This window comes from Coptis chinensis, chromosome 6, assembly GCF_015680905.1.
Source record: "Coptis chinensis isolate HL-2020 chromosome 6, ASM1568090v1, whole genome shotgun sequence".
Classification (NCBI taxonomy): Eukaryota; Viridiplantae; Streptophyta; class Magnoliopsida; order Ranunculales; family Ranunculaceae; genus Coptis; species Coptis chinensis.
In genome coordinates, this window is record NC_141461.1 from 31,558,049 (window position 1) to 31,571,844 (window position 13,796).

Here is a 13,796-nt window from a genome sequence, read left to right on the forward strand (position 1 = left end):
CTGTGGAAAATGCAGAAGGCATTGAGAATGCAGAGAAACATGAGTTTGAAGCTCATGATGAGAATCCCATTGCTCATGATGGGATAAAACCTATTGGTATAGAAGATGCAGATGAAGTGCATGAACCACCACCTGAGCAAACAGAAGTACATCCTCTTGAAGCACCAGCAGATGGGGCAATGAGGTCTGACAGAGAGAGACTAGCTTTAACCAGGTATCCACCACATACATATGTTTTACTATCTGATGGTGGAGAACCTATGTACTATCAAGAGGCACTTGAAGGTACAGACAAAGAGAAGTGGTTGAAGGCCATGCATGACGAGATGGATTCTTTGCATAAAAATCACACTTATGAGTTAGTTGAAAAATCACAAGGACGAAAAATTCTCAAAAATAAGTGGATCTACAAGGTCAAGCATGAAGAGAACAATCCACACCCAAGGCACAAAGCTCGCCTTGTTGTGAAGGGATTCAGTCAAAGGAAAGGGATTGACTTTGATGAGATTTTCTCTCCTATAGTGAAGATGACTTCTATCCGGGTGGTATTGGGTATGACCGCAAGTATGAACCTAGAGGTTGAGCAGCTAGATGTTAAGAAAACTTTTCTTCATGGAGACCTTGAAGAAGATGTCTACATAGACCAACCAGAGGATTTTGAGGTCAAAGGCAAGGAGCGCCTAGTATGCAAGCTGATAAAGAGCTTCTATGGGTTGAAGCAGGCACCGAGATAGTGGTACATAAAGTTTGATTCTTTTATGGCGAAGCAATGATACAAGAAGTCTGCTTCCGATCATTGTGTGTTTGTTCAGAAATTTCCACACGGGGATTTCATTGTGCTATTGATGTATGTGGATGATATGTTGATAGTTGGCCCAAATATCAACAAAATATCCAAGCTGAATAAAGGCTTGAGTAAGTCTTTTGAGATGAAGGATTTGGGTTAAGCAAAGCAGATACTTGGGATGCAGATCACTCGTGACAGAAAAAGTGGGAAGTTGTGGCTTTCTCAAGAAAGCTACATTGAGAAGCTGTTGAAGAGATTCAACATGGATCAAGCGAAGCAAGTCAGTTGTCCGTTTGGTGGCCAGTTCCGCATGACCAAAAAGATGTGTCCAAAGGGTGAGCATGAGCAGAGTCAAATGAGAAATATTCCTTATGCATCCGCAGTGGGCAGCTTGATGTATGCAATGGTGTGTACAAGACTGGATATTGCTTTTGCCATTGGTTTTGTAAGCCGATTTCTGTCAAATCCGAGGAAGGAACATTGGGAAGGTGTTAAGTGGATATTGAGATATCTCAAGGGCACTTCCAAATCGTGTTTGCGTTTTGGTGGAAGTAAGCCCTTACTTGAAGGATACACTGATGCAAACATGGCAGGTGATGTTGACTCGATGAAGTCCACCTTCGGTTATCTGGTTACTTTTGCAGGGGGAGCAGTTTTTTGGCAATCTAAGTTGTAAAAGTGTGTTGCCCTCTCCACTATAGAAGCCGAGTATATTGCGACCAATCGAGTGTTGCAAAAGAGATGCTATGGATGAAAAAGTTCTTCGACGAACTAGGGCTAAAAGCAAAACAAATTTGTAGTTCTATGTGACGATCGAGCACCATCCATTTGAGCAAGAATCCGAGTTTTCATTCTAGATCCAAGCACATACACGTGCGTTATCATTGGATTAGAGAAGTACTCGAAGACAAACATTTGTGTATCAAGAAGATCCATACCGACAAGATCGGGTCGGATATGATGACCAAAGTCTTATCGAAAGGTAAGTTTGATGTTTGTTGTTTGTTGCGGCTCTGCGAAAATGGTAGCGCACTCACTAATTTGGAAATTGCATGGAGGTATCCCCCTTCATTGTTCAGGAGGGGGAGATTGTTGGAGTTATCCCTCACATGAGGAGAGCAGAGAAATTAGTTCAAACAGGTGGGAAAAAGAAGCGCACCCCGCCTCCACAACCCTATTCCTCGGCACCCCAGCCCAAGCCCTGGACATCGACATCGAAGCAAAAGCAAGCGTTCCCGCGTGCCTCCACAGGGCAAATATGAAGCACTCCGGCCAAGTGCCTGGACATCGTCCAAGGTAAGAGCGCGCCCCGCGCCTGTTGTAGCCACAATTCCAAACGCGCCTGCGCCCATGCCTAATTTCGGTAGGATTCTATTTTTGTGGAACCGCGAGTTTTGCATTATATGTTGGGGTTTTTGGCAAAACCTAACACACGAGAGAAAACCCAATTTTGAAAGCTATCAAGATTGAGAGATAACCTTTACAGAGAAACAACTTTGTAAAGAGAGAGGAGTGATCTAGTAAGATGAGAGACTGTAAGGAGTGATTATAATTTTCCTTCCCACTTTATAAAATGACTAGCTCTTGTAGAAGTAGGCACCATTGGCTGAACCACTATCTTTGTGTTGTGGTTTGCTTTTACTACTTTACATTATTATCTGTTGTTAATAGTTGTTTAGCGAGTTGGACATGTTAGTTTGGTTGTTGGGAATATTGAGATTGTTATCTGGAGTTGAATTGTGTTCAAATACAAATTATCACTATAGTGGTATTGGTGATTAACCCCAACACTAGGTAGCTCATCTCAAGACTGCGCAAGAACATCCTTCATTTAAATTCATATATATTCTCATTATCATATCCTCTGGAAAGACTAACATCAAATTTGGTTGGTTGTGGTTGGTTCAACTGTTCAAGAATTCGATGACCACGAGATCAGTCCATGGTTAAGTGATGAATCTTAATATCTGTGGAAAATATTCTTTTCCAGGTAAGTTTCTTTTGAACACCAATTTTGTATAATTTTTGCTTGGACAAAATTCTGTTCAGGGACCGACTTTGCGAAGGCTGGGTCTCATTTTCTAACCGTGGATTTTTTAAACCTTTGTACGTGAATAAGGGACTAAAGATTAATCTTTAAAGTGGATATATATTTTTATCCTGAATGGATAAGATTATCAAGGTGGTTATGGGAGTCCTAATCCTTGGAGTTCTACGAACTCTATATAAGTCCATCGAAGTATCAAAGTTTCTACATCAAAACTCGAAACAAGAATATAGTCATCTAAAGAGAGAGAAAGCGATATGGGTAAAGGAGGAAAAGCTATTGATGCTGCACAAGCAGGAGTTGAAGAAGTAAACAATGCTGCATGGCTTCTAGGTGTTGACAATCTCAAAATTCAACCATTCAAACTTCCTGCTGTTGGTATGTACTGACTCTCTTTCTTTCTTTCTTTTATTCCAACTTTATGATATTGTATTTCATCTAACCTTTTTTCACGATCAAAGTATATACTTAGTGTAGTCATGTGTTTTTGACACTTTATTTTGACTTGATTGCAGGTCCTACTGATGTTAAGATCAAAATAAAGGCTGTAGGCATCTGTGGAAGCGACGTTCACTACCTCAAGGTAACGATCTACTTCTTTTAGATTTGATCTTGCAATATATGTTAATGGATACATACTAAATACTTCTTTAAGGGAAATATATATTGATTATTAACTAACAAACTATAATTGTGATTATGTAGCATATGAGGTGTGGAGATTATTTAGTGGAAGAGCCAATGGTCATTGGTCATGAGTGTGCTGGAGTTGTTGAAGAAGTTGGGAGTGCAGTGAATACTCTTGCTGTTGGAGACAGAGTTGCTTTGGAACCCGGGATTGGCTGTTGGCATTGCTTTCAATGCAAAAGTGGTAGCTACAATCTATGTCCCGACATGAAGTTTTTTGCTACACCTCCAATTCATGGTTCTCTTGCCGATAAGGTAATCCAAAGTGTCCTCTAATGACTACTACTTTATGCTTATTTCTAGTTCAAGCTGGTGCTACATACTCCTCTATACATGTCTAAATCTATCTTTGTTCTCTGTCCCAGGTGGTGCATCCTGCTGAATTATGTTTTAAGTTGCCTGAGAATGTAAGTTCAGAGGAAGGAGCAATGTGTGAACCTCTAAGTGTTGGTGTCTATGCTTGTCGCCGTGCTAATGTTAGCACTGAGACTACTGTTGTGATCATTGGAGCTGGTCCAATAGGCCTTGTTAGTATGCTGTCAGCCCGTGCTTTTGGAGCCCCTAGAATCGTTGTTGTTGATGTGGATTCTCATCGACTATATGTTGCAAAGGAGCTTGGTGCTGATGGCGTTGTCCAAGTTTCAACAAAGACAGAGGTTTCTAGATTTCTTCATTACTTATATCACTTTCTGCATACTTATTATTTCTTACCTCTATCTCGTGTTTTTTCTACTAATAGTCCCAATTCCCAACTACATGGCTAATTTTCAGGATGTTAACGATGAGGTTGCTAAGATTCAGAAAGCTATGGGGGTTGCTATTGATGTAACTCTAGACTGTGCTGGCTTTAGCAAAACTATGTCTACTGCCCTGAATGCAACTAGATCTGGGGGTAAAGTGTGTCTTGTTGGCATGGGTCACTGTGAGATGTCTGTTCCTCTACCGCCAGCAGCTGCTAGGTAGCCAATCTAACTTTCATCATTTGTTTCCCATTGGCCTTTTGTTTTCTCCTATACAGTTCTAGTACTGCATTATTCATATTATCTTATTTTTCTACTTGCAGAGAGGTTGATATTTGTGGGATCTTCCGCTACAAGAACACCTGGCCTATTTGCCTTGATTTTTTGAGTTCTGGAAAGATCGATGTGAAGCCCCTTATCACCCACAGGTTTGGGTTTTCTCAGAGTGAGGTGGAGAAAGCCTTTGAAACTAGTGCTCGCGGCAGTGATGCCATTAAAGTTATGTTCAATCTCTAGAGGTTCAGTACTATAGTGTAGGGCAGGATTTTGGATATAAGGGCATGGTGTCCTTTAGTTTTAGAGTAGGTTATCTTGTTCATTCAGTCGGTATTGGAAAAAAAAACTACATATAGTTTTAGTTTGTTATGCAATTGACCAAGTTGAATAAAACAATCCCTTTTTGTACTACATTTTTTTACTAGTATACTACATTGCAGTGGGGTGTGAGCAGAAAAAGGGTGGAGAAGAGAGGGAGAGATGGGTATTGGTGAAGAAGGACAAATCTTTAAACAAAAAGAAGGAACCAACTTATCTATCCATGTACCACCTCAAAGAACATCACTCTCAAAGGAGACTATGGTGTAAGAATACTGATACTCTCCCCTATATTGAACACCCAATGCACTACTCCCACAAAAGGATTCTTGATTCTTCCTATTAACTCACGCATATAAGTAATTTACTAAAAAATAGTTCCTCTAAACAACATTCAAAACAATGGATAGTGAAGGAAAAAGACCCAACGCACTACTCCCACAAAAGGATTCTTGATTCTTCCTATTAACTCACGCAATAAGTAATTCACTAAAAAATAGTTTCTCTTAAACAACATTCAAAACAATGAATAGTGAAGGAAAAAGACTTTAACAGAGGTACAAACAACAGTGTCGACCCAAAACCACCAACCCATAATTAAATGAGTTATGTTTCCTTCATTCTTAGTTTCCATACCATTTTTCATATCTCATGATAAGCTAACAAAAAAAATATTCAATAAAATCCAAAAGTGAGATTTATTTCAAAGAAAACTCATAATCAAGTATAAACCACAAAACACAACTGAGATACAATCAAAAGGAAAACTAAAAACTTTGATGAACAGATGAAATAGAAAAAGTAGAACCCACCAATTTTCAAGCGAGAAAGCGAGATATTGTGGGTTGTTATGAAGAAGAGATAGAGAGAGTGTGTGTGTCGCAGTCAAGAATTTTGGGCGAAGAAGATATAAAGGGAAGCGAAGGGGTTTCTAGCGCGAGAGATCGAGTGAGGAGAAATTAGCAAAGTTTGTGCAAGAATGAGGATAGACACGTTTTGGGCACATACCCCCCTCGGCTATCTTATGCATCTGAGACCTGCCTACATCTTTTTTAATTCTTGTACTAAGATGTCATTGAGCAAATCACAAGGAATCCAAAGTCCATGTCCACGTTTACTTGGAAGAAAGGAACTGTCTTGTGACTCAGGTTATTACCAGACAATCATAAACAAAGTGTTCGAGTTCCTTGAAACTCCTATGATAAGGTTCAGTTTACTGAAAGTGATACGTAGCAATATCACCATTCTGGTTTTTGACTCCCATCAGCTCCTAAATATTTTTACTTGATTCTTCATCGCCAACCAATTCAAACTTTTGAACATGTTCTTCAGGTCTTAATATTTTTGTCCTGCTAATAATATACCCTTCTATTAGTTTCTTTGGCAAACCTAGCAGTCTCATTAGGCACAAGTTGATCAAGCAGCATTGTGCGAACAGATGGGTGAACGATGGAAGCCCCTCACTTTACACAGAGTTGATAATTTTTTTAATTTGGTGTTCTGTTTTGTCCGTTTAGCTTAGCGTACACTATAAACACTAGGGTTAACTAATATTACCTCACTAGATGTGGGAAATTAGGGCTTCGGAAAGACCCTAATTTCCCAATCTAGTGGGGGAAAATCCTAATTGGCTCATCTAGTGGAGGGTAATACTAGTTAACAACCAGTCCTGAGATTTTGTGTTGAACCTCACTCTGTATATTCCTCTTTCTTATATTAATAGCTGAACACTGCTCATTAACCACATGATTTTGACCTTCAACGGTCTCAAGTCCTCCCTATGTTCAAGAGCTTTTCTTTATGTATCTTTTCGGTCAGTCTCAAACTTTAGCCCTTTGGTCCCTTGAAGATCTGCTAACCTCCCTTTGCTCTGTTTTTTTTCGCTAATCTCTAACCTCCCTTTGCTAAGGCTACATTTTCATAATACAATCAGGAGGCCCAATAGGCATGATGTGTTCTCTGGAACATGAACCTTGCTATTTCAGATAGATGGTTTCTCCAGGAGTTCTACATTATACTATTATAGTACCCATCTCAAAAGAACAGACGTCAGAAAAAGCATAGTTTCATTCAGGGAGATTGTCTAACTGTAATTCGTCATGACCAAACACTAACTTTATATAGCTGAATGAATACATTTTAAAGAAAAATCAAAGGCATTATTGGGTGTCGCACTAGGAGAACTCCATAGAAAAGAAGGTGGTACATGTATTTACAGCTATCTTGAAAAACAAGTTAAAATGGACTCCATAAGGGCAATTCTATTATTAATTTATTAGCGACTGAAAAGTTTTTTTTTTTTGATAAAACGATACTTTTTTTTATTTACTTACTGATTAATCGTTCAGTACAAATTCCTTGAACATCTGCTCTTATAGAGCTTAATACAAAAGCAGGTGGATGAGACCACCAGAACGAAGAGAACTCATTTAACAAGGGCTGAATCACTTATGGTATATTATCTTGATGAGGAATTGGATTGGTCATCCAATCATCACTTGCAGCTTGTGTCGACACATGTCGAGCAAAAGTATCAACAACACAGTTCGCTTCTCTATAGTTTCAAACCATCCTTGTATGCCTGAATCCCTTCAATAGTTGTTTGATGTCTTCTATTAGAGCTATGACAGATGAAGGTGATTCTTCTTTCTCACCAATTATTGCTTTATGAAGGAAAGATGAGTCCACTTCAATGATGATGCAATCGAGTTCTAACTTGTTTGCTACCAACAATCCCATTCTAAGTGCATAACATTCCATCAATATGGCATTAGCTCGCTTGAAAGGTGTTGCAAATCCATAAATAAAACCACCATTTTCATTTCATAGTACTCCACCCGCTCAAATATGCCCTCGACAATCTAAAGGCGCATTACATCAGATTCAATTTCAACCACCCGCTAGGAGGAAATTGCCAAGATATTGAAATCGCTACTTTGGCTATCTCAAATTCTCATGGGCAAGAGCACTATCAAAGATCTTCAAATTGAATTTGAGCATAGATTTAGCTTTGTATAGAAAATGCATTATGTTAGCATCCTTTGACTGAATCGAAATGAATTTCTTGCTAACCAAATACACCAAAAGACTATTGCAAATTTTTGAACCAAATCTTGGTCTACCTGATATTCCTTGCACTTGTAGATGACCTCCTCAATCCATTGTTTGAAAGTTATGAAATTTGTTCCATATATTATGGAGTGTAAGTCAGAACCAAACCATATAGCTCTTGCAAAAGGGCATCCGATGAACAAATGATGTAATGATTCTTCTTCATGTCGGCATAAAAAGCATTCTTGATCCACATGGAAATGATGCCTTAATAGGAAATCTGATGTAGGAATTACCTCTTCGCTCCTTGCCACAAGCAGTACCTAATTTTGTATGCAACGTTACATTTCCAGATAAAAGCAAATTTTTTTTTTTGTTGTGGTACTTTGAGGGGTCAATCCAACCTTGAAGCATCCGATAAGAAGATTTACCTGTATAGCATCCTTTATGGTGTGGAGCCCAATATCGGGAGTCTTGAGTTGCATGAATCTTCAGCGGGATAGTCAAAATCCGATCTGCATATTCCATCGGCCAATACTGTCTCACTAATTGAGTATTCCTTCGCCGATTGACAGGATCAATGAAATCAGCAACTCTATCTAAATTGCAATTGTAAGGTTTTTGAATCAAAGGAAGTTCCAACGGTGTTCCCGTGACCCATGCATCCAACCATGCTCGAACAGATAATCCATCTCCAATGCGCCAAGCAACACCAAAAGATAATAGATTCTTCATATTATGCATCACTTTCCAAGCTGAAGACGCTGAACTCCGACATCTTGCTCGCCAAAAATCAACATTAGGAAAATATTTGTCTTTCATGTATTTTGCCCAAAGCGAGTTTTGATGCAAAAGATCCCATGCCTTCTTACCAAGGAGTGCAAGGTTATGAATATCAAGATTTTTTACCCCAAGCCCTCCTGCACTAACTGGGGTGCAAGCCAAATCCCATGAAAAATAATGCATTTTCCGGCTCCGCTATATCATGGCCCCATAAAAAAGATCTTCTATACTTATCTAACTGGTCAATCAGTTCATATGGTAGTTTGATACATGACATAATGTGAGAAGGAAGAGCAGAAAGAACCGAGTTAATTAGAGTTAACCTTCCTCCTTTACTCAGTAAAATAGTTTTCCACTTGGCCAGATCTATCTCTTCAACCTTTGCACCAAAGGTTGAAACTTATCTTGATTAGCCCGTCCGAGGACAGATGGAACACCAAGATAGCTTGGAAAATGATGAGTTGTTGGAACTTTGAAGATTTTGAACATGAGTTTTGCAAACTTTGGATGTAACTTCTTGTGATGAATGAATTGTGACTTTGACCGATTGATTGACCGACTCGCAAGACAAAGACAATACTCTTCAAGCACCTTGTTAATATCAACGGCTTTTGCTTCAAATCTGTTTTGCCATATATAATGATATCATCAAAGATACATCAAATGTGTGAGAGGTTGACAATTCCTTGCAAGTTTGATACCATCATAGGCAGAATTTGATTGAAGCTCCAAAAGTTTTAAAGACAAAACTTCAGCACAGATTATGAACAAATAAGGTGACATTGGGTCACCTTGTCTGATTCCACGAGTAGGGCAGAAATAACCGAACGGTGATCCATTTAATAGAACTGAATAGGAAACAGATTTGACACAAAACATGATTTTTCTGACAAAAGTTTCATCAAATCCAAAAGCTCTCAAGATTTTTTGGAGAAAACCCCATTCAAGTTTGTCATAAGCTTTTTGTAGGTCTAATTTGAGAGCGAAGTAATTCTGTTTCAGATTGTATTTTGATATAATTGTGTGGAAGGCTTCATGAGTGAGGAGGGCATTATCATGGAGTGAACGATTGGGTATAAATGCAGATTGGTGAGGGCTTATAATTTTCAAGAGAATGGGTCTCATTCGATTAACTAGGATTTTGGAAATGAGTTTGTACACTACATTAGTTAAACTTATCGGTCGGAAATGATCAGGTGAGATGGGATTCTGTGTTTTGGGAATAAGGACTATATGAGTGTGGTTGATTTCTTTAGAGAAAGCTCCAGTGTTAAAAAAGTTTCTAACCAAGTCAAGTACTTTTGGTCCCACCTCATTCCAATAATTTTTGAAAAACAATGCCTGAAAACCATCTGGGCCAGGAGCTTTTAATGATCCCATATGGTTTAAAGCCTCGAAGATTTTGGAATCTTGAACTGGTCTCAGTAGACATTGATTATCTTCATCAGAAACAAGCTGAGGGATAACATCAAACTTCCAGGGAGATTATCCACACTGGAGGAGAATAGATCAGAAAAGTAGTTTACAAAGCAGTTACCAATGTCCTCCCTTTGCTGGTGTGTCGTGCCGTTCGAGTCTTTAATTTGGGAAATGTTTGCCCGATGTCTTCTCTTAATCACCAAAGTATGAAAATATTTGGTGTTCATTTCTCCCAATTTCCACCAATCCTGTCTTGACTTTTGATGCCAGTGCATTTCTTGGAGTTGCAGCAGATGATCATATTGGATTAAAAGCTCCTGTTCTTTCTGGATACTTGACTCTGTAGGCATAATACACATAGCATTATGTTCTTGCAGTTGCTTGAGTTGATTATCAATCTCCTTCATTTGGGTTTGTAGGTAGCCAAACTCTTTTTGATTCCATTTGAGTAGTTCCCTTCTACAAAGCGTCAAATTTCGACAAAAGGCATAAGAGCTCGAACCATCAAACTCTATTTGCATAGCAGCCTTAATCACCTCCTTACATGTAGGATCCGTTGTCCACATTGATTCAAATCTAAATGACCTTTTTAACTTTGACTTCTTAGGGTGAAGTTGGACCAGCAAAATCTTATGATCAGAATGGATTGTCGAAATATGTATAACTTGTGCCTCTGCAAAAATTGTCCTCCAAGATGGGTTGCATAAGACTCGATCTAGTCTCGGTACATTCTCGCTTCGGACCTTTCTCATTCCATTACACCAAGTAAATATATTCCCAACATAGCCAACATCAATGAGGCCGCAGCTTATAAACCATCTCCGAACGCATCTATATGTGATTTTTTGCTGGTCTACCCCCCCATCTTTCCTCATGCCACATAATTGAATTAAAATCTCCCAAACAAACCCAAGGCTTTTGAGCATTTGGTTGGAGTTGATTGAGAATACTCCATTGAGTGCGCCTTATTCTCATCTTAGTACTAGCATACACACCGGAAAAGTACCACTCCAAGCCACTTACTCCATTCAGTTCAGCATGGATGATCCATGAATCATAGTACAAAATATTAACTGTTAGATTGGGATCCCACAATAGCCAAAGCCCACCAGAATGCCCAACTGCTGGAATTACAAAATACCTATAGTCACCACCGAGACTCCTTATAACACCTATAGACTTATTGTAAGAAGCCAAAGTTTTAGACAAGAAAATCAATGTAGGTCTCTCCTTTCTAATATGATCCTTAAGTGCGCTAACCATCGAAGGACGACCAAAACCTTGACAGTTCCAGCTGATGATACTCATGACTCCTGGAGGCCTGCTGCTGGTAAGATAAAACTAGCCTCTGTTCTTCTTTTCTTACCAGAAGTTGATGCTTGAGTAGAGTTTCCTTCTAAAGAGAGGTGAAGCACACGTCCTACTAATTCTCCTGAATGAGCCTCCAATCTCAGTAAAAAAGATTCCTTTACAAAACACTCTATTACTCAATTCAGTCCATCCTGTCATTGCAACACACTCAAAAACCAACACCGTCAACCAAGAATCAAGACTTTAAACCAATCATGCAATATTTAAACAACTGCTAATAAATTGTCCGATCGGATGAAAGCAACAACCAGAAAAAAGCAGGATCTTCGACCCGATTTAAGCTACCAATATCATATCAATCAAATCCCAACCTATAACATAGAGTCCTCAAAATAACGACCTCTTTGCCTCACTTTGAAATTTCAAGTAAATGACATCAGATAGCTAGTTAAACTCGCCGGAAATCCATGAAATCACTATCACCACCGTTCACCAGCAATCACCACATAGAACTAAACCACAGTTTGCCCAAACATCCCGTCAGATTGATTCTCACTCAGTAAAACTGGGTTAGTGTGGACATAGAGATGATGTTGAATGGAGGGAAAAGACTGAAATAGAGGGTCCTTAAACCTCAAAATCCATGATCAGGTGGAGAGAATGGGAGAGGAGAGATAGGAGAGGAGAGAGGGAGAGGGGAGAGACTACTTGAGATAGGGAAACTTCCCAAAATTTACTAATTTATATAAAAACAAGTTAAAATGGACTCCATAAGAGCATTCCAATGCAAGTCAGTGTTTTTCACCTCCACGTAGTCTCAATTTCTCTTATTTGCTACCGTTTTGGTGAAAAACAAGGTGAGGGTGCACAATGCAGAAGTGACTTTGAATATCGGACGTGATGTTTGATTCAGTCTGAATGTAAAAATCGAAAAACCACACTCATATAGTCCTTATTCCCAAAACACGAATGAAACATCCCGTCTAAAGTTAAAAAAAAAAAAAATCTGTTAAAAATGAGACCCATTCTCTTGAAAATTATAAGAATGAAACATTCCATTCGAAGCTCATAACTTCAAAAATCTTGGTAGCAAGTGGGACCAAAAAATCTTGAGTACTTGTTGTGACTTGTTAGAAACTGTTGTGAAAGCTCCCGCCCAGATGGTTTTCCATTGTTTTTCAAAAATTATTGAATGAGGTCTTAGTTACAAGTCACCAACTTTGTCGAAAAATCATGTTTTGTGTCAACCTTCCTATTCAGGTTCTATTAAATGGATCACCGTTCGGTTTTCTCGGGTAAGGGTTTTTATTTGTTCATTCAAAGGTTTTGAAAACTTTTGGAGCTCAATTTCCCCTCATAGTGAAACTTGCAAGGAATTGATAAGATGCTTAAATATCATTATAGTTTTAACCAAAGGTGAAAACTCTCAATTTCCCCTCATAGTGACTTTTAGACCAATTTTGTGAGTAATATATTTTTTAGAGTGAGTAATAATTAAGAGTTAATACTGATTACGTGTTTTTATGCATTTCAGGCTTCAAAGTCCATTATGTGTAGAAATGTGCCACTTTAGCGAGATAAAGGAGAAAAGGTCGGTTGCTAAGGAGTTCTGTGATTAAAGACCAAGATTTAATAAGACAAAGCCTTTCTAAAGCCTGGTCAAAAGCTGAAAAGTCGATGCAGGCATAAACAGCATTCAAAGTCAGCAGAACTTCCAAGGGCCGTATCTTTGGACTCAGACATCGGAATTGGGCCTACCTTATGTCAAAACGACCGGCTCGGAAAGAGCTTTCCAATGGTCTAAGCCTTGATCCAATCAGAGGAGCAGAAGTGAACGAAAAGTCTGTTGAAGCCAACTATAGCTGAAGAGGCCTTTTTGGACTGAAAGAATTGGGTTTTGGGCCTGATTCTCTGGCCCAAAACATGGCTCCAAGCCCATGCACGATTTTTGGATCTGAACATATAAAAAACAAAAGATTAGCTCTTTGTTAATGGTAGCTAGTTAGACCTAAAACAATAGATAATTCTAGATCTAGTTTTCATTAAATAAAATTAAGTTTAGTTTAAATTCAATTCTTGTTTTAGATTAAACTTTAGAATTATTGTTCTTCATTAGTATTGATAAATAAAATAGCTAGTTTGTTAATTTCGATTTTTGTCATTTCAATTTATAGATCTAATTTTAATTCTTGTTGAGTATCATTTCTGAGTTGTTAAATTAGATTGAAGTATTGTTAGTTAAATTGGCCAAGTAGAATTTTGGTATGATGTTTAGTTTTAAATCAATGGGAAATGATAGTGGTATGAATCAAGGCTAAACCTCCATTTGAGGGGTTGAAGAAGCCTTGATGACGCTTGATCTTTGTTAAACTTAGAA

The 13,796-nt window shown here is 38.5% G+C and overlaps 1 protein-coding gene across 2 annotated transcripts; it reads left to right on the plus strand.

Moving 5' to 3' along the window:
* The first annotated feature begins 2,599 nt into the window (after positions 1-2,599).
* LOC147492586 (sorbitol dehydrogenase-like) lies at positions 2,600-4,948 on the plus strand. Of its 2 annotated transcripts, none has more exons than XM_086568708.1 (7): positions 2,600-2,777; positions 2,916-3,212; positions 3,350-3,417; positions 3,540-3,776; positions 3,887-4,177; positions 4,293-4,480; positions 4,585-4,948. In XM_086568708.1, exons 2-7 carry the CDS (start codon positions 3,092-3,094, stop codon positions 4,775-4,777), a joined length of 1,098 nt encoding a protein of 365 aa, XP_086424834.1. In that variant the 5' UTR covers positions 2,600-2,777; positions 2,916-3,091; the 3' UTR covers positions 4,778-4,948. The 2 variants fall into 2 exon arrangements, with proteins under 2 accessions (XP_086424834.1, XP_086424833.1); XM_086568707.1 differs by having other exon boundaries at positions 2,641-2,777; positions 2,907-3,212.
* Positions 4,949-13,796: the final 8,848 nt, after the last annotated feature.

What these genes read in the sequence shown, in the direction of transcription:
- LOC147492586 (XM_086568708.1), top strand. Translation starts at nt 3,092, where the DNA reads ATGGGTAAAGGAGGAAAAGCTATTGATGCTGCACAAGCAGGAGTTGAA. An exon ending in AAGTTTCAACAAAGACAGAG is followed by an intron (nt 4,178 to 4,292) that starts GTTTCTAGATTT and finishes GCTAATTTTCAG; the next exon opens with GATGTTAACGATGAGGTTGC. An exon ending in CTACCGCCAGCAGCTGCTAG is followed by an intron (nt 4,481 to 4,584) that starts GTAGCCAATCTA and finishes TTCTACTTGCAG; the next exon opens with AGAGGTTGATATTTGTGGGA.